At 52.4% G+C, this 20,954-nt stretch overlaps 1 protein-coding gene across 1 annotated transcript in view; it reads right to left on the bottom strand.

Annotated features, from left to right (window-relative positions):
* Nucleotides 1-20,954, bottom strand: part of DSCAML1 (DS cell adhesion molecule like 1) — a 354,412-nt gene that overhangs the window by 73,000 nt on the left and 260,458 nt on the right. Inside the window, exons 7-11 of the mRNA XM_024131280.2 lie at nucleotides 20,141-20,437; nucleotides 18,154-18,426; nucleotides 8,881-9,159; nucleotides 8,331-8,450; nucleotides 7,271-7,447 (exon numbers count right to left, since the gene is read on the bottom strand). Coding sequence (XP_023987048.2) covers nucleotides 7,271-7,447; nucleotides 8,331-8,450; nucleotides 8,881-9,159; nucleotides 18,154-18,426; nucleotides 20,141-20,437 — 1,146 coding nt within the window. The remainder of the gene's footprint in view (nucleotides 1-7,270; nucleotides 7,448-8,330; nucleotides 8,451-8,880; nucleotides 9,160-18,153; nucleotides 18,427-20,140; nucleotides 20,438-20,954) is intronic.

Genomic DNA, 20,954 nt, shown 5'->3' with positions numbered 1-20,954 from the left:
TGAAACTGTGATTAAAAATCTTCCAACAAACAAAAGTCCAGGACCAGATGGCTTCACAGGTGAATTCTATCAAACATTTAGAGAAGAGCTAACACCCATCCTTCTCAAACTCTTCCAGAAAACTGCAGAGGAAGGAACAGTCCCAAACTCATTCTGTGAGGCCACCATCACCTTGATACTAAAACCAGACAAAGATACTACAAAAAAAGAAAATTACAGATTATTATCACTGATGAATATAGATGCAAAAATCCTCAACAAAATACTAGCAAACAGAATCCAACAACACATTAAAAGGATCATACACTATGATCAAGTGGGATTTATCCCAGGGATGCAAGGATTCTTCAATATATGCAAATCAATCAATGTGATACACCATATTAAAAATTGAGGAATAAAAACCATAAGATCATATCAATAGATGCAGAAAAAGCTTTTGACAAAATTCAACACACATTTATGACAAAAAACTCTCCAGAAAGTGGGCATAGAGGGAACCTACCTCAACATAATAAAGGCCATATAGGACAAACCCACAGCAAAAATCATTCTCAATGGTGAAAAACTGAAAGCATTTCCTCTAAGATGAAGAACAAGACAAGGATGTCCACTCTCACCACTATTATTCAACACAGTTTTGGAAGTCCTAGCCACAGCAATCAGAGAAGAAAAAGAAATAAAAGGAATACAAATTGGAAAAGAAGAAGTAAAACTGTCAGTGTTTGCAGATGACATGATACTATACATAGAGAATCGTAAAGATGCCACCAGAAACCTACTAGAGCTAATCAATGAATCTGGTAACGTTGCAGGAAACAAAATTAATGCACAGAAATCTCTTGTATTTCTATACACTAACAATGAAAAATCAGAAAGAGAAATTAAGGAAACAATCCCATTCACCATGGCAACAAAAAGAATAAAATACCTAGGAATAAACCTACCTAAGGAGGTAAAAGACCTGTACTCAGAAAACTATAAGACGCTGATGAAAGAAATCAAAGATGACAAAAACAGATGGAGAGGTATACCATGTTCTTAGATTAGAAGAGTCAATATTGTGAAAATGACTCTACTACCCAAAGCAATCTACAGATTCAATGCAATCCCTATCAAACTACCAGTGGCATTTTTCACAGAACTAGAACAAAAAATCTTAAAATTTGTATGGAGACACAAAAGACCCCGAATACCCAATGCAGTCTTGAGGGAAAAAAAAAGAGCTGGAAGAATCAGACTCCCTGACTTCAGAATATACTACAAAGCTACAGTAATCAAGAGCATATTGTACTGGCACAAAAACAGAAATATAGATCCATGGAACAGGATAGAAAGCCCAGAGATAAACCTACGCACCTATGGTCAACTAATCTATGACAAACGAGGCAAGGATACACAATGGAGAAAAGACAGTCTCTTCAATAAGTGGTGCTGGGAAAACTGGACAGCTACATGTAAAAGAATGAAATTAGAACACTCCCTAACACCATACACAAAAATAAGTTCATAGTGGATTAGAGACCTAAATGTAAGACCAGACACTATAAAACTCTTAGAGGAAAACATAGAAAGAACACTCTTTGACATAAATCACAGCAAGATCTTTTTTGATCCACCTTGTAGAGTAATGGAAATAAAAACAAAAATAAACAAATGGGACCTAATGAAACTTAAAAGCTTTTGCAAAGCAAAGGAAACTACAAACAAGACAAAAGACAACCCTCAGCATGGGAGAAAATATTTGCAAGCTAATCAATGGACAAAGGATTAATCTCCAAAATATATACACAGCTCATGCAGCTCAACATTAAAAAAACAAACAACCCAATCCAAAAATGGGCAGAGGACCTAAACAGACATTTCTCCAAAGAAGACATACAGATGTCCAGGAAGCATATGAAAAGCTGCTCAACATCACTAATTATTAGAGAAATGCAAATCAAAAGTACAATGAGGTATCACCTCACACCAGTTAGAATGGGCGTGGTACATATATACAATGGAATATTACTCTGGCATAAAAAGGAACGAAATTGGGTCGTTCGTTGAGACGTGGATGGATCTAGAGACTGTCATACACAGTGAAGTAAGTCAGAAAGAGAAAAACAAATATCGTATATTAACGCATATATGTGGAACCTAGAAAAATGTTAGAGATGAACTGGTTTGCAGGGCGGAAATAGAGACACAGATGTAGAGAACAAACGTATGGACACCAGGGGGGTAAGTGGCGGGGTTGGGGGCGGGTGGTGGTGGGATGAACTGGGAGATTAGGATTGACATGTGTACACTGATATGTATAAAATAGATAACTAATAAGAACCTGCTGTACAAAAAAAATAAATAAATAAAACTCAAATATTAAAAAAAAACACAACACCTCAAGAAACACAAAAAACAAAAAAAAACACAGCCAGCCCCTTGCAACCCAGACTAAGCAGCCTTTCTTTGTACCTGCCTCTCGGTGAAGCATTTTCTTTGAAGATGCTTTATTTTTTTCCCCCACGTGTCAATTGGAGGACGGATTGCCTCTTTCTCCTTTTGGTCATTATCTCTCTTTTATTTAAATTTTACTTTGTAACAGGGAGATAAAAGGTAGCTCTGTGGATGTAGTATTTTCTTCTGTTAATTACATTTATTTTTCAACCAAGTTCTGGGAGGCGGTCTGGTGTCCTGAAAGGACCATGCACACAGCTAGAATCATAGATTGTCTGAGCTGGCAGGGACCTTTGGTTCATCTATGACTAGATTCTAGTCCAGGCCTCTTATTGTACAGATGGGAACACCGAGGCCCAGAGAAGGGAAGGAATGGCTCGCAGATACGGAGCCAGTGAGTCGGAGTCGGGACCAGCAACCAGTCTTCTCTCTCTTGCTCTGTGCTCTCTCTACCAAACCGTGAGTCCACAGAGGCAACCTCTTGTCTCAGCTGGGACGATATCACCCAATGACGTTGATCCAGCACCTCCCCTTCCCTGAGAAGGAGCTATTGCCCACCAACCTCACAGGCAAGGTACGGGCTTTGTAAATTGTCAAGTGCTGAGTGCTGTGCTGTGACAGTGGTAGGGCTGGGCTGTGTGCTCAGGCACTCGCTCTCGGGGTCACAGGGAGGAGTGAGGACCAGTCGGGACTGGATGGTTGCCAACACGGGTGTCCAGGGGCTAGGAAAGACTTTTGCTCCCTTTAACGAACTCTTAGAAATCTGGGGCCTCGAGGAAAGCGATTCTCCAAGAACCACCTCTGGAATCCCAACCGCCATTAGACCCCTGAGCTTCCGGAACTCTGGTTTGGTGCCTGATACTGAGAGTCAACACTGCATAAAAAGAAAACATTTCGCTTCCAAAACCCATAAGCACCTCACGTGTATTCTCCCTGTCCATCCTCCCTTCATTCTCCAGCAGACACCCTAAGTTCCCCCTTCATCTGGTGACACGCATGGCCTTGCCTGCCTCCATGCTCTTGCTATGCTTTGTCCTCATCCTGGAATGGAATGACCTTTGCTTCTATTGGTTCTTGTCAGAATCCTTCTCATCCCTCAAGTCCTACTTAGTGACTGTTGCTTTTGCGGAGCTTTTCTTGGCTTTCCCTTGTTGGCCCTGCAAATTAAAACTGATTACTCCATCCCTGATTCTCTCTGTGTCACATTGTTTGTGGCTTTTTAACGCACTTATCACTTTGTGTATTATAGTTATTTTGGGTATATGTCTATCTCCTCTTCAAGATCCTAAATTTCCTGAGAATAGCAACTCCATTTTATCCAGCACTAGATTTTCAGCACCTAAAACTAAGGATTGCTAATGATTATTGAATGTGTATTTGGTGCCAGGTACTGTGTTAATTGCTGTAAGTGCGTGTCTCACTTGAATCTTACCAATGAGTAAATAGCATTATATTTCCAAACTTACAGAGGAGGAAATTGGGGCTTACAGAGATTGCTGTCCAAGATCCCACGGCTATCAAGTGGCCCAGCTGGGATTTGAACCCACGTCTCTCTGGTTCTAAAGTCTGTGCTCTAATCCACAGAGTTTTATGGACTATTTAGTGAGTGCCCAGTGAGCATCTGTTGAGTTATCACTGGAAACTGTCAGGGTCAATGGTTCCCAACAGAGGGCAACCACAAATGTCCAATTTGACACTTGAATGCTTTTTATGATATATATCCCTTTGATACATTTACTCTCTTACTTCTACTTGGCTAAAGCGGGGATTAAGGTCAGTTTGCCTTCTGAGAGGTCACACCAGTGTGAGGTCTGACAAGGTGGAGCCGTATAGGGTCAACGTCTTCCTGAGTGTGTTAGGGGCATCAAGGAAAGCCGTGCAGTTGCCTTTGTAAATGGCAGGTCTTTCTGTAGCCGGCCTTGCGGGTGGCGGGAGGGAGTGCTGGTGGTGTGGGCTGTCTGAGATGCACTGAGGGATGACCAGGAAGGGCGTAGCCCTGGCAAGCCCATCTGTGACCCACGGGCCCAGGTCCTGTGTGTCCTTCCCTATCTACCTGCGCCTACCTGGGAGAGGTGGGAGAGGTAGAGGGTGAATGAAGGAGGAAAAGGACAGAGCAGGCAGGGGAAGGATGTCCAAGAGGAGCTGAGGGTGGCTGCCTGAAGCAGTGTGCCCGCAGAAAAGCAGCAGGAAGCAGGATGGAAGTGCCCAAAGAAGGTCAGGACCACCCTCCCGCCTCCCCACCCCCACCCCGTCACCAAACCGTCCCATTGTCACAGGAGCCCCTTCTGGCAGCCAGATGCTGGGTAGAATGATTCAGGCTGGTACTGAAAAACAAACTCTCCAACCCCAGGCAGAGGCCCCAGCCGTGCTCAGCACTCCACATCGACTGCCCTCAGGCCTCAATTTCCTCCTCCTCTCCTGCTGGCATTTGGGGCGGCACAGGAGCCTCTAGCATGGCTGGCAGGTCACTGGGGAGAGCGGGGCTGGAATGGAAGGAGGCGTTTGTGACAGAGAAAGTTGTGCAAGGAAAGGGTCATCCGAGGGGGCACACGTGGGTGAGGGTTTGGAGACCCCGAGAGTGCAGAGGGTGTGGGAGGGGGCCCAGCTGGAAAGCAACCTGTGGGGGAGGGCCGTGTGAGGGGGGATGCTGCGCGAGCAGCTCGGAGAGACTGTGTCACAGGCGGCCGATGAGGGAGGCGCGGCGAGTGGGAGAATACGAGCCGTAGGTGTTTGTGAGACAGAGCAGATGAAGGGAAGGCGTGCGCCTGCGCCTCACTATGGAAGGAAGCAGAGCAAAGTGACAGGGTGGCTGGAATGAGGACAAGGGGGAAGACGGAAGGAACAAGGTCCAGATGCTGCCCACAAGTGAGGACAAGTAGTATGGAGCTCCCATCATCCCTTGGGAAGAGGGGCCAGAGGTGGACGCTACTGCGAGCGTGGTGGCTGAGTGTGTGACTTGGTGCTGCACGTGTTCATGAGGCTGCCCGGGATTTACGAGATGTGTGCTCGTAGCTGCTGCCTGGGTCATGAAGTGAGGATGGCACCGAAAAATGCAGGTCCAGAGGGGAGAAGCGAATTGCCCAGGACGCCCCAGGACATCAGGGACAGGCCGACGTGAACTGGGTCACCTTGCACACAGCCCACCTCCTGACCCCTGCGTCTCCCTTCACCCACATCCACCTCAGCGCCACAGACAAGCCACGGGCCACAAAGGCACCGCCACGCTTGCCCAGTAGAATCCCCTAACTTAGAGAAAAAGGGCAAAGACCAAAAAAAAAAAAAAAAAAAAAAGCCTGAGAGTTTGGGCTCTTTTCTCCTGTTGACAGTGGGGAGATAAGGATCAAATACCAAGGACAGCGATAGTTCCGCGAGGTGCCTACTATTCCCCTTGCCTCACGCAGGCAGAATTAGCAAAGTTCTTCCCGGCTGACGGATGTAGATTGATTGCCTGGTTTTATTAAGGACAAAGTGCTTTTTGATAGTGTGAGGGAAGAGCTCCCCAGGGCGGGGATTCCGGTGCCTGGAGCTTCCCGAGCATCGATCGATTGCTGGGGCTTCCCCGTCTTGTGCTGAGCGAGTGAGGGTTTGGCAAGCGATAAAGAAGCTATGATTCTTAAAGGCGGGGACTCCAGGGAGACACTGGGCAGACCTCACACTGGGCGCTGCTCTCAGCTGCCTTTCCTACACGTACCTTGGAGTGTCTCCCCTTAAAAACAAAACTGGTGGCTAAATCTCTGATGGCCTACTGGGCGCCAGTTACCATACTGGTTGCGTTATCCATGTCATCTGACTTACTCTTGATACAAAACATACCAGGTAAGGTGCTCTCTTGACCCTCCTTTTGTACATCAGGAAAATGAGATACAGAGGCCAAGGAAACCCGTTAGAGGTCACTGTAATTACCACACAGCGCCCAGATTCACAGTTGGCTTGGTCAGATGCTAAAACTCAGGCTCTTACTGCTGTTCTCTGTGGCCCATGGTCTGTTTCATGACAAAGGGCCAGACACCATCCTGACACAATTCCTGGGGGCTCACTATACAGACCTCTAAGAGCGTAAAGGGAGAGGCTCGTCCAGTAAGAATGTCTGTGTGTGACTTAACAGAACTCAGGGATATTCTAGACTTCAGCGCCTTTGATTCCTGCTCTATAGGTCCGGGGATTTAGAAGCCAGAGGTATGGTACTGAGCTAGAGTGAGTTTTATTGCTCTTTTGGCTTTTCGGAAGCTTCTTCCCCTTTCGAGGATCAGTTCCTGTGTTATTTACGATGATTTTGGGAGCTGAGTGGGCTGGGAATGAACCTCTAGCACGGGTGAGGAGAGGAACCTAGAGACGCGAAGTCACTTGCCCAAAGCCAGGAAGCTCATCAGACGGATCTGGAATTGGAACCCAGGATTTCTGCCCATAGGCCTATCTCCTACGTTGCATACGTGGTCTCCTCCTTGCTAAGCCACAAACAGGTTATACATTAGCAGGTGTACATTAAATAAAAGAAATAAATTGTTTGATATGACTGTTCAGATGGAATTGCCAACCTACAGAGCAAAATAAATGGGCTGTCGTGCGACACGTCGGTACAGCAAATCATGAGCTTATCACGACTGGAGTGGAGTGAGCTGGGGCCATTTAGAGTGAGGCCGTGGTTTTAGATGAGAGTGCTTTTGAATTCCCCATCAGAGGTTCCCAAGCCCACCTTTGTCTAGGAATCCTTCCTGCCTTCCCTTCACAGAAGGAGCAATGGAAACCAAATGGGGAGGCAGGGTGAGTGCAGAGATGGGCCTTGGTCTATGATCAGGGGGTGTTCGGAGGGTCGCACGGGGGCAAGACTCACTCTTAACAGTGAGGAACATGGACTTGCTGATGTCGGTGCCCACGCCGTTGCTGGCCTGGCAGAGGTAGTAGCCGATGTCCTCTTCCAGGACGTGGCGGATCAGTAGCGAGCTGTTGGGCAGGATCTGGATGCGGCCGGTGAGGGGCACCGGGTGGTACTGCTGGGGGTTCCCGCTCCCTGAAAGGAGGCGGCAGTTAGGAGGTCTGGCTTCTAGGCTGGGGAGGGTCGGAGTGCCTCAAGGGATGGCCCTGATACCTTTCTCTTGCTGATCAAGGGCCATTTTGTAGCATCCCCAAAGTGCTGGGAGCTCACATAGTTCTTGTTTCTTGGGAAATAGGAAAGACCCTCACAGAATTCTAACCCTGCCTCAGATCTGAGGTATGGAGATGGAGTTGGGGGGCCTCAGCTCAATGCCCACCTTGGCACTGAGCTTCCTTTGGGCTGAATTCCTTGGAGGGGAAGAAAGAGTTATCTTTGGGCCACTTGGCAATAGGCAAAGGGAAGATTGAGCCCTCAAATGGCAGTTGCCTGGTCGTAGGCAGTCAGCTCTGGGAAAGAAGCCAGCCATCCTCCAAGGGGGTCTTTGGGTACCTCTTCCCATTGCCACAGAGTCAGCCACGGACACAGTAAGGATAAGAGGTTGGCGCAGGGCTTAGTCAGAAACCAAGTGCATCCTTGGGATGAAGCTGGGTTCCAAGAAGGACCAAGATCCCAGAATAGGTTTGACTGGTGAGAAGCAGGTGTCAATGAGACTCTGGGACCCTAGGGTGGGGTAGGGAGAGTTAGGGAGTCTACTGAGTTCTAGGGTTGGAGGGGGGAGGGGAGAGGTCAATCTATGGGGACAAGAGGAAATCTGGAATTAGCATGACAGCTATTCCTGGTCCATAGACCCTTGGGGGTGGCTGAGGATGACTTCCAGTTCAGGTATAGCCTGGGGTCCCCTTAAAGTTCAGAACCCAGGGCTAGGAGTCATGTGTAGAGACCAGGCCCAAGTCGCATTGGTATCCTCCCCATCCCATCCCTGGCCATGCTCAGAGATGCTGGCTGGCCAGGGGCTTACCCTTGGCATGCTTCCACATGACCTTGGGTGGGGGGTAGCCATCCACCGAGCAGTTGAGCACACCAGCCTTGCCATAGATGCCATCCTGGTTGTTGGGCTGCACCACGAATCGAGGGGGCACTGCAGAAAGAGGGAAGGTGGGGGAGGAACAGATCATCTCGGTCTCTGATAGATTTTCTGGGGGCTTTGGGCACTTTCCATTCAACGTTAGCCCGGCCTGGACCATTATAAAGTTGGGAGCAGGCTCCTCTGAACGTCTGAAACCCAAGATGTTGAGAGCTTCTGCCAGTCCTATTGGGTTGGGAGCTGGGAATTCTGAGTGCCAATTCTGACTTCACCAGTGACCAACTGAGCCAAGGGTCTTCGCCTCTCATGGCCTCAGTGTCCTGGCCTGGAGAGTAAGAGGTTTGAACCTCTTGGTCTTTCAGGCCCCTGCCAGAGTCAACTTTGTCTGAGCCCGTGATTCAAGCTTGAAATCTAGAGAGTGTTTTTAGCAGCAGACAGAGCTGGACCATTGCTGCCCCCAACCTCGCTGGCCCGTCTCACTCACCACGCACGATGAGCTGGCGTTCCCTGCTCACGGTGGCCGCTGTGTTGCTGGCGATGCATGTGTAGTTGCCATTGTGCTTGAGGGAGACGCTGGAGATCTGCAGGGAGCTCATGAATTCCTTGCTCTCGATGGTCACGCCCGAGCCTGAGATGATCACCTGTCCATCTTTCCTCCAGGTGATGCGGATGGGCATGTCCCCCGAGGACACCACGCAGGGGATGTAGAGCAGCTGGCCAATGGAGGCCGGCGGGAACTCGAAGGGCTGGATGAGAGGGGGCACTGGGAAGGCAAGGGGAGTGCTGCTGTCAGGCCCCCGCTCTCCCCAGCCGGGCCAGCAGCATGCCCGTCCCTGCCTGGCCTTCGGGCTCCTCCCCGCCCTGCGGTGGGCTGTGAATAGAGTCCCCTGGGCACTGTGCCTGTTTTCCCACATATGCACAATCTCCTGGGGTGCCCTGTCATTGTCCCCTGGCTCCCGCCCCTCTGCCCCCCCAGGCCTGGATCTGCTGTCTCTGTTCAGGGCCTGGGCTGGCCTGAACTCATCATGACCTTCAGATTTGTCCTGGAACTTGAATGGTGATGACGCATGTGCTTCTTGACTCCTGTCTGCTTGCTGACACACTGCCCAGCTCTTAACCTGACTTCCCTGCCGTTCCTTCCTCGGTGCCCCTGTGCTCACTGTCTCATCCCAGAGCTGAGTCTCCCAGACGCCTGGGGGCCTGGGATGGGTAGAGATGACGTGCCTCCGATGCTGAGGCTGTCTGTCCTTTGTGTGCACCCCACAGCTGCTCATCTAAGGCCAGGCTGCTGTAGCCTGGTCTCCTCCTGTAGAGGTCTCATCACCCACCCCATTGTCTTCATGCATTGGGATGGGCGAGAGGAAGCTCCCATCGCTGGCTGTTTTCAGCTCCTTTATACACACCTCCCACCAGTAATGTGCTATGGGCTTAATTGTCCCCACTATACAGATGAGAAAACTGAGGTTCAGAGCAGAGAATTCATTTGCCTTAGATCACCCAGCTCATAAGAGGGGACTGTGGGATTTGAAACCTGATCTGTCTGCTCTCCAAGTCCAAGCTCTCTTTCTTATGCTACCTGGTTGCCTTGTTGAGAAAGCCCCAAACATGCCCAGACCAGAGACCCCTTTGTCCCATAAACAAGCTCCCCATGGGTGGCAGGAAAGAGCAGAGAGGGAGCCCTGTTGTCTGCGAGATAACCAGTTGGTTAGACTCACCCAGCTAAACGTCATCCACATAGCCCCCACCCCCCAGAGATTCGGCCCTCCCCCTCTCCTGCTGCCCACATCTCAGCCCCTGGGGGGGGCCTGTCTGGAGCCTGAGCCTCTGCAAGAGGGATACTCCTTTCTCAGCTCTGGCTAGAGCAACAGCCATTATCTTTATGATAACTCAATTAGGGCACAGTGACTTCCCTAGCAAGTGGGGGGAGAAGAGAGAGAAGGAGACAATTAGCTTAACAAGGATGAGCACCCAGTAGATGAGATATCCTTTCTGCAGTCAAATAATTAAATTACAAGGCTGTCCACAGTCCTCTGGCCTTCTCCCAGGCACGAGCCCCACTCCTCCTTGGAAGCTTGCTACTCTCCCCACCCAGAGTGGACACAGCAGGGGGTGAACCCTGAGGGGAAAAGGATAGGTGACATCATATGCATGCCCAAGGCACCCCAAGGATTTTCAGGGCTCAGTAGGAAGCGGCCCCTGTGAAGTGGCCAGGTGTGGACAGGGCAAAACCCTTGGCAGCCCTTTGGATCTCTGGGGAAGTTCCTGGTCAAGAGTTCTGGGTCCAGAGGAAGTGACATTTAGAAGGGCTGTTGCCCCCAGGCCCTGTGGGATGAGAGCAGGGGCCTTAGCTGACCTTCTCAATGTCACCTCCCACCTTACCCTTCACTCTGGCCATGGGGGTTCCATCAGTTTTCCGTAAACACCCACAGCTCCGAAATTCAGCCCAGGCCTGGGTGAACACAGCTGGGCCCTGGGTGGAAATAACCACCATGTGTGCTCCGCCATGGGCCCAAATCCAGGTCCTCAGTCCAGCCAGGTTTTCTGGGGCTCTGGTCATTGTCTGGATCTCCCCACCCCCAAACTCTGGCTGCTGCTACTCCCTGGGCTGGGGCCTTGCCCCCAGTATTCTGAGTGGTTTGTGGGGCCTTGGATATCTCCAGAGAGATTTCTCTGGAACCCTGACTCTAGTAACGGCCCAATGCTCATTGCTGAGATTTCCCAGAGATTCCTCGTTGGGCTCTCCTGATCCTCTCACCGCCCTTTTTGGGGTACTTTGATCAGATTGAGTCCTCTGGCCTCCCTGGACTTTTCGATGGAATTGTTGCAGAGACCCAGATCTGCCAGCCAGTTTGTCTCCTTAGGTTTAGCAGAACCAATTCTGGTCCAGTCTTCCTTCCCACAAAGACCCAAACCTAGAGCCCAGCAGGCCTCATGGGAAATTTCTCTCCATCCTTTCAGACCCCGCTCCAGTACCACCTCCTCTGTGAAGCCTGCCCTCCTCCTGCACAGCCCTGCAACACCTGGTTCACACGTTGATCATGGCACTCATCACATGCCAGTGGGGTATCTGTTTGCATTACCACCTTCCCTGGGTGTCTGGGAGTTCCTGCAGGGCAGTAACTAGGACTTATTTACCTGGCAAATTGTAGGAGCACAATAAATGCTTGTCAGGTGAGTAAATATATGTCTGGATATCATTTCCTGGGTTGACCTTAGAAGTTTACCTATGAGGTGGGCAAGGGGTGGGGAGAGCACAGGATGGGGGTTCATCCAGAAAAAGAGGGAGCTCTACCCTCTTCCTCAAGATGCTGTATTTACGCTACAGAATTTTGGAGCTGGGAGCTTCTCCCTTGGTTCTTCCTGAGGTTCAGGCCCTTGCTAGCACCAGAGCCGGCTCCTTTAAGAGCCCTAGGGCCACGGGGAGAGTCGTGGCAGTCATGAGGGCCTGCAGAGGGGAATGTGTGGTTCAAGCAAGAAGCTGGGGGGCTCTGCCTAGAGAGGAGAGGGTCTTACCCCGGGGATGGATGGCCAAGCGCTCCATTTCCGTTGAGGACAGAGCAAGTGGAGACTGAAACTAGGCAGAGAGATTTAGCTCAGGCAAGGGAAAGATTGCCTCTCTCAGTAAGAAGGGATTTAGATAATGGAATAAGTTACTAAGGCAGGTAAATTCATTAATTAACTAATTCATCTAATATTTATGAAATGCCTGCTCTGTGAAGGCGTTATGCTCCGTGTGGGCTGGGGAAAGTAGAAGCGTGCTTAAAATATGGATAGAACCTCCGGAAGCATAGCATTTGCTCGGGAAGTTAAGACATTTCCCTCAGTGGTTATTGGACAAGCACCACCTGAATACACAGATACTGAGCTCAGAGACGAGAAGAGGTGTCATCTGGTTGGGTGAGCGCAGCTGCATAGAGGAGGTGGCATTTGGACTGAGGGTTAAAGGATGGAAAATAAATATATGGAGTGAGATAGATATAAAATATATATAAGATATATATATAAAAAAATATATGGAATGAGAGCGTGGGAAAAGGCTGAGACAAGAGGCAGAGGCCAACCAGGGTCTGTCATTCCCTTCCGGTTTCAGGAGTACCACTGATGGCAATTCGAGCGGCCAGGGAAGGAGAGAGCAGCCAACATCCATCCTGGGGGGGTTAGGCATTCACCCAGGCCAGCCAGAGCTCTCTAGTGCACTGCGGCCCTGCTGGAAGTAGATGGCCAGATCACCCCCAGGGGTCCAAGGAGTAAGGCTCTTTACTTCCCGCCCCACTCTGCCCTGCTGCAGGTTGATGGGGCAGGTGTGGTTCTGTGGGGGGATAAGTGTCCCCTTAGAAACTCCTTGGTGGGAGTGGTAGAGGCCAGAGCTGCTCACAGAATTCCTCGGCTCCAGGCTGGCATTCCGATAACCCTATAACTCCAGCACACGGGGACCGCCTGGAGGGAGAAGAAAGCCTAGGAATCCCGGCTCCTTCACGGGCTCGCTGAATACCAGCAGGAGGCTGTGAGTGGGAGGCTCTGAGAAGCAGGGTGGGGCGCCCCGTGATGTGGACATGGGACTGCTTTCTGAACTGTGAGTCTGTGGTGTCTCCCCTGCGCTCAGAGGTGGACACGGGCTCGTTGAGTGTGTGTGTATGTCCATCTCCACTTCTGTGAAAGACGAAGCTGAGGCTCGGATCACCTCCATGGTGGTGATGACAAGGGACCTCTTCAGGGTTGATAGCCTACAAGGACTCCCCTCCTGCCCATGACTCCTAGCATTTCCCCAGCACGTGGCCTGAATGTAAGGGGCATGGATGCCGCATAACCAAGGGATTTATCTCTGGAAGCCCTGCTCTGGCCACAGTCATCTTTGGTGAGAGGGCAACTCAGTCAGCTGTGAGGGAAGCAGGGTCAGAGCAAGATGCTGTGATGGCGAGAGGTCAGAGGCTGGCGTGGCTGAGAAGACACAGCGGTCGTGGCCGACGCTGTGGTCCCTGGCCACCATAAAGCTGTTCGGCCACTTGCTTGGGGGTGTTGCAGAGAGGAGGGCATGCTGACCACCAGCCCAGCCCATAAACACTTTGTGGTGTCTCTCATGACCTCTCTTCGGGACCGAACCTTTTTATTTATTGCACCATTTAGCAGAGAACGGGCACTGTGTGAAGCTGGAGCTTCTCTGCTCGTGCAGCACGGAGATGGGGAAAGACTCTGTCATCCAAGAGTGACGTGGGCAAGCTGCCTCGTCACCACCACCCTGTCTCTGCCCCCCAGCCTCAGTTTTCTCATCTGCAAAACGGAGGAGTTGGATGGAGTAATCTCTAAAGCCTGACGCTGATTTTCCAGTTGTAACACGTCTAATATTATAGGAATATTAATAACTCACTTCAGTTTTTTTAATGCAACCCCCTCTTCTCAGGAAGGCCTTCCCTGACCACCCTATTTAAAATTGCAAACCCCTCTTCCTGCCCCCTGGCACTCTGATTCCCACCCCCTATTTGACATGAGACATCTTTCACGGATTTCACGTTATTAACCACTTCCCTAATAGAACGTAAGCTCCCCAAGGGCAGGAATTTTTGTCCGTCTTGAGCACAGCTGTGTTCATAGAATAGCGCCTGGAATCTAGTGGGCGCATAGCTAACGTCACTGAATGAATAAAGAGGTACTGCTTCCTCCTCCTCCTCCTCCTCCTCCTCCTCAGCGTGGACACCGCCGTCACCGTGACAGCTGTGTGTCCAGTAAGGAGGATGCTTGCTCCTGTGCTCCTGGATCCCTCTGCTGAGGAAAAGGGATGTTGGCAGCTGCATCCTTGGCGCTCCCTCCCCCCAGGACATTTGGCGATCTGCCCCTGCGGAACCTGTTGTGCCCCCTTCCTCTGGATTCTGGTGTGTTCCTTCCAAAACTCCACCTGTGCCAACGGCAGGCATTTGGCCAGGGGGTTGGCTCCCTCTTAAGCCCCCTGATCATAGAAACCCCCAACACATTCTCTAGGGTGGAAGGGGGCCTCCCCGAAGGCTCCAAGCACACGGCAGGGACTTGCTGAGCAGCAAGGGAAGAAAGAGTGTGGATGAGGAGTACAGGCACTCGGGAGTGAGGGGGTGTGCGTGCGTGAGTGTGCGTGTGTGTCTGTGTGTGTCTGTATGTGTTGGCACTACCTCTGGGTCCTAGCACCTCATGCCCTTGTTTTGGCTCCGGAGGCTCAGGTGCGCGGGTGGAGATGTTCCCTCACTGAGCCAAAGCCAAGAAGCCCCACTTGCAGCCCTGCCTTCCTAGTTAATTAAACATTCGGCCTGCGTGCCCAGAGATGCTTTTATGCTACATTATTTTTCAGCTGCAGAGGGCCCTAAAGACACCAAATCTAGGTTGGATCTCTGGGCCCTCCTCTTGGCATCCTGCCAAGGATCTCTCTGGGTGCCCAGAGACAAGCACTCGCCTTCCCCACAGCCTGGCTCTCCCCTGCCGGTCATTGTCACATGCACCCAAGCCCAGGCAGCCCTCGAAGCAGCCTCACCCTCTCTCCCCTTGGCCCTCCTGCCTTGCTGGCTCACAACAGGCTCACTTAGGTGACGTTTTCTATGGTAGCACCTGCAGCCACCTTTTGTGGCTCAGGAATGTTGCTTCACAGGAGGATACAGACAGAGGGAACATTTGTGTATATGCAACTGCATGTGTGTATGTGTGCAAGTGTGGACAGGCTAACATGTGTCTATTTGTTGCGTGCACATGCATACAATGCGTACAGTGCATCCATGCGTGTGTACTCACGTACACAGGTCTCTGCACATGTGTGTGCATACATGTGCATGTGTGTCTGGTGTGTTCTGCTCTCCTCAGCTCAGTGTTTGAAAAATTCATCAGAAGACAAACAGTCCCAGAAGGAATGGAGTCAGCAGTGGTTCTTCCAGCTCATGGAGCAGGGTGGGTGTATGCCCCACCCTGCCTGCGGGCTCTTGGCCTCACAGAGAGATGGGGGGTAGGACTTCCAACGAATCTCAAGCTTCTAGTACCCTGTCCTGCCCCCACTCGCCCTTTCCTACACTCCAGGTCTCTGCTCTGATCCTCTGGGAGGGACGTATGTCCCAACCAGGCAGCAGGAGTGGGGTGGAGAGTGCTGCCCTTGGGCCCTGTCCCTCTCTCCCCCAGAATCGGGGCCCCTTTCCACGCCCAGGGGCACCTCCTCCACCCTCCTCCTTGAGTAGCTCTTAGAACAGCACATCAGCTAATCAAGCAGCATGCTCATAATCAGCTCTGATGGGTTCTTCTGCAAAAGTGCATTCTAATGAAGTGGGGAGAGGGAGACTGGGAGAGATCAGGGATGATGGGTTTAAGCTTTCGGACAGGCAGGGGCACGGGGTCCCAGAGCCCCCATACAGATGCTGCTTCCCGGTCTGGAGAGAAAACAAGTGACTATAGCCCTTCTGGGGCTAGATTTGCAGACCCTGCGGGTAGGCAAGGGGCCATGTGTGCACACACGCCTGTGTACTATACACACACACATGCCCCTCCTTTTGAACTCCAAGCTTGTGCTGTGTTCCGGGAGCTACATGTGCCCAGTGCAGGGACTCTGTCCTCTGAGATCACACACACACACACACACACACACACACACACACACACACACACACATACGCACGCACGCACGCACGCGCGCGCCCCTTTCCCTCTCCCGGGCTGGGAGACATGGTCGCTCGACACAATCACAACAGGCCCAGCGAGTCACTGAGACAGAATGCATCAGATTCAATTCATTAGGACTGATGGCTCCCTGAATGGGGTTGAATAATTGATGAAGAGAAGCAGCTTTCAGGATGTCCTGCATCCTCCGAGGCTGCTGGAGCCTTGTTATTTATTTATCTTTTTAAGCCAACAAACCCGGCCAAATGCTCGCTGGTGCAGGTGGGTGAAGGGAGTAGAGCAAAGGTTAGATGTTTTCATATGTGATGTTTACACTGTAAACTCTCGGTCCACGGCTTGTGACAGAAATGGATACAGGCGGGTCGCCCCGAGATGCTGGGAATGGGAGGCAGGCTGGGGATGGGGCCTGGGGGCTGCGAGGTTCCTGCCGGCACAAGGTCCCTGGGCTGGGCAAAGGTTTTAGGCTGAAAGGGGGGGCCAGGATGCCCCTCAGCCTGGCTGGGGTGCAGCAGTGGGGCGGGCAGCGAGGAAGATGCTGTTAGGGTCTCCTCTCTCCTCCCCAGGCTGGAGATGGGCCACAGAGACAGCCCGTCCCCCAGTTCTCAGGCTCAGAGCCAGGCTTCCCAGAAAGTCACTCCAACCCAGACTAATGTCTCAGTTTCAGCTCAAGAAACACACACTGTCTGGCACTGTGACAGGTGGTGGGTGCACAAGGGCGCATGTGACACGGCCCCAGTGTGCCGATGACAGTGAGCCCTGGAGACAAGGAGCAGAGAGGCGAAGCGCTGACTGCACGTTTTGCTGCTACCTTCCGCTTCTCCAGCTGTTCTCCCGACATCTGCCCCGGGAGGCCCCATCTTCACCGCACGCGTGAAGGGGCCCAAAACAGAGGCAGCATCTGTCTCCCCAAACCTTTCCTTCCCCCAGACTCCCCTCTTCCTGTCCACAAGGCCTCCAACTCCATCTTGCTTCAGGAGTCTGGGCCCCATGGGGCCTTCCCCCTGTGCCAGGGCCCCTTCGCAGGCCCGGACCCCCCTGCTTTCTCTTCCAGGGCCCTAGGGCACAGGCTGGCCCCCTCTCCGGGTTCATGTTGTCCCTTGGGGATATGCGTGAGCCTGCCCTGGCTCTTCAGAAAGGGACATAAGCCCCTTACCCAACACGGCCACCACTGACCCAGTGACTTTCCACCCCAGCTGCCTGGCTTTTACTGACCTCTCCTTAGCCAGGCCTGGCAGGCGCCACCTCTCCATCCTGCCTCCTAGGCGACCAGGCCACCCTGCCCTCACCCACCGTCCAGACAATCTCCAGGCCTGTCAGTTCCACAGAATGTGTTTGGGAGGGAGCTTCACACCCCCGCACAGCCCCTGAATCCAGGGGACAGCTGTCGTTTAGTCACGAATTCATTTATTTGCTCATTTATATGCATTCATTTGTTTAATCCACAGACATTTACTGAATGGCTGCCATGTACCAGGCACTGTGTTAGGTGCCCCCGCACAAAACACAGACCTCACCCAGGTGAGCGTGGCAGGCCTGGGAGGGAGGAGGATGGTAGGCACCAGGCGGCGCTCTCCAGGCCTCCAGCTGCATTAGCAGGTGGAAGGTCCTTGCCCATCCCGTAAAAGCAGCCTCGGCCGGCCAGTGTGAGCCCTGGAAGGGAGTCAGGGCTCCAGCGTGTGCGCCCTCCACCCAGCCTCCTGCTGCCTCTGCTGTCCGACTCCTGCCCCTCTCCTACCTGTTGGTCCCTCACGGGCCCTGCTGAGTTCTGGGTGGCCCCACGCTAACGTCAGGGGAACAAAATAGCCAGGTCACCTCTGACCTGGGCCTCTTGCCCAGGTGCCACGGACCCCTCATGCCCCTGGGGCCAGTGCTGCCTTGACTTGCAGCCCACAGAAGGAACTGGAATGTAGAGGTACCCGTGGCCTTCTTATGTACCCCCTGCAATCTCCCCCCTCCCAGCCCCCAGCAATCTTCCACCCTGCCCCCTTTTTTCCAAACTCCAGGCCGGAGCCCTCTCTTCCGTGGCTTTCCACTCCCTCAGGACTGCCTGCTGCTGCCTGAGTGGCTGGCTGAAGAGTGGCCCACAATCCTGGGTGACCAGGAGGGCTCCGGTTCAGGCTGGCAGCGGGGGGAGGCCTACCTTTGACGGCCACGTGGACGCTCTGGCTGATGGAGAGCTGCGGCTGGATGAGGACGCTGCACAGGTACTCCCCCTCGTCCATGCCCTTCTGCACATCAGTCAGTTTGAGGGTCCCGTTCTCGAACACCACCTGGCGGTGGTTGTCGGGCAGCAGGAGGGCATCCTTATACCACTTGATGGAGTAGTAGGGGTAGCCGATGACCCTGCAGTTGATAAGGGTGTCCCGCCCAGCGACAGCCGTGATGTTCTTCATCGCCCGGATGCTGGGGGGGCCTGGGCGGGAGTTGGGGGGGAGGAGGAGAGGAGGGGCGATGGTGCGGTTAGCCAGGGACGGCCAGGAGCTGCCCCGTGATGCTCTCAGTTGCCTGGACTCGGACACTCTTAGGGGATGGAAATTTGGCAGGGGGAGAGGGAGGCCTGTTTTACAAGGCTAAAGGCAGAGGTTGGAACTGGGGGCACCTGTGGTCTCTCCCGGACTCACTGTTACTAGCTTCAGATAGTTGCAAACAGACACGTTTCATTCATGCCCGGGGCGAGAATCCATTCCCCTAACGGGATAGGCTAGATGAGCGAACTGAAGCCTCACCAAGAAGTTACTGGGATTTGGGAGGGCGAGTCCTCATTTATGAGGAGATTAAGATTTGGGGGTTAAAATGGAAAAGTAGAGATTTTGTTATTTTCATTTGATTTGCTCATAATGGTCTTGTACCAAAAGGGAGCACACATACATTAACTATTTAAAGGACAATAGGAAGGTCTTCAATGGATGATTTTCTTTCAACAGGTAAATGTGTTCTGTGGGCCCCTGAGAAGGGGCTATAAAGAGGGGCTCTGACCACACTGGTGCAGGAGAGGGAGTGTCGTCACCCGGGTCAGGTAGGCGGATGGCCATGTGGGAATTGCAAAGGGGGCTCAGAGGCCACCATGCGGGGTTAGTGCTGGAGTGGGTACATGAAACTCTGGGCCTCCAGCTCCCCACCCAGCAGATGAGGGGCAGGACCAGGGCATCTCCCACGACCCTGCAGCTCTGTCCCCTTCCAGTTCAGAGAGGGCGGGAGGGTGGCCAAAGGGAGGCCACATTTCTCACGGGGGGTCGGACACCTGGCACAGGTGAATTTAGCGTGAAGCCCCCGCTCCCCTTCCCCGTCCCCACGACAGCCACCAGCACCCCTAGTCCAGTGCCCCTTCTCTCCCACTCCCCTGCGCCTCTTCTGCTCTCGTGTCAGGGCTCACTGGTTGGGTCAGATGAGGACCAGTCTGATGCCACAGGGATGCAAAGAGCTTCAGAGGATCCTCTGCTCTCACCACAGCAACCCGGAGACCTGAGGCACGGGGATGGTCACCTTGAGGACTCCTTCCCCCTCTCTTGAAGGTGCTTGCCTTGGGGAATCCTCACCCAGCCTGAGTCCCCTATTCTTGATGGCTGGGGTCTTGGAGGGTAGCCAGGGGAGGGTGGACTGAGAGATGCTGGTGCCCTGGCTCCTGGCTGCTTACACCTCCTGGAGTATTGTGGGAGTGGGATACAGCTTTGGTGGACACCGCTATCAAAGGGCAAGCCTGGCCCCACTGGCCCTTCCTTGTCCCTGGCCTTGCAAGGCCCTGGTGGGGCTGTAGGTGCCAGTGGAGTGCTTAGTGTACCTGGGGCCAGAGAGATTGATGGGGAGAAACGGGGTGCGGGGCAGGATTGTGGGAGGGGTGAAGGGGAATGGGGAATGGGGATGCAAAGGGGGCGAACTGTACCAGACACACACGCGCGCGCGCGCACACACACACACACACACACACACACACACACACACACACACACACAAGAATGGATGATGGGACTTGTGGAGGGCAGGGAAACGGGGAGAGAGAGGAGAGAGACCTCTACTAAAATCAAAATGACGATTAATAATAAGTACTAATCACCACAAGAAGAATGGTAACCACAGAGATGGCAAAGAAACTCAAAAGCCTATTCTGATATTTAAATGTAGACAGGCACCTCTTACGTTTATTCGCGCCTGATATTCAGCACTGCCCACCGAGTTCCGTGCCGTGCACCGGTACACGCCCCCGTCGCGGATCTGGGGCCCCGTGACATTCATGTGGCTGATGGTGGTGCCGTCGGACATGGTGTACTGGCTGGTGCGGTGGCTTCCGTCCCGCACGATGGGCTCGTCGTCCAGGGCCCAGGTGACGGTAGGGGGCGGGGCGCCCTTGGCTGCGCACATCAGTGAGAACTGCTCCCCGGGGTTGACCACCTTCTCGCTGAAGGATGAGACGATGCGGGGCGTGCCGTCTGCAGGGAGCGAGGAGCCCCCTTAAGGGTCACCGAGTCACAGAGAGACCATCCCCCCAGGCCACCCCACCTTGTCATGGGGAGGAGGCAACGCAGAGGACATAACAATGGTTAAGCACTTCCGCGTACTTCCAAGATTCATGTACCATCCGCAAAACCCTGTTTAGTGCACGTGAATGAAGACTCCTGGATTTGAATCCTCCCTCAGCTACGTGTTAGCTCTGTGTCTTTGGGCAAGTTACTTAACCTCTCTGAGTCTTTCCATCTACCCTCTGTGGAGGATGGAGATAATGGGGATAATGATTTTATCCTCCTGGATATATATCCTCCTGGTACTGCTGATGTGAGGAGTAAATGAATTAATGCATTAAAGATGCTTACACAGCACTTTGTAAGTGCTTAATAAATGTTAGCTCCTCTCAACTTTTCCTTTTCTGCCTCTTTCTCCTCCCTTGTTTTTTTTTTTTTTTTTTTTTTTTTTTTTCCGGTACGCGGGCCTCTCACTGCTGTGGCCTCT

This window comes from Physeter macrocephalus, chromosome 16 (assembly GCF_002837175.3).
Source record: "Physeter macrocephalus isolate SW-GA chromosome 16, ASM283717v5, whole genome shotgun sequence".
NCBI classification, from domain to species: domain Eukaryota; kingdom Metazoa; phylum Chordata; class Mammalia; order Artiodactyla; family Physeteridae; genus Physeter; species Physeter macrocephalus.
Note: the sequence above shows the minus strand (reverse complement) of the source record. Positions and strands in the feature narration are given on the sequence as shown.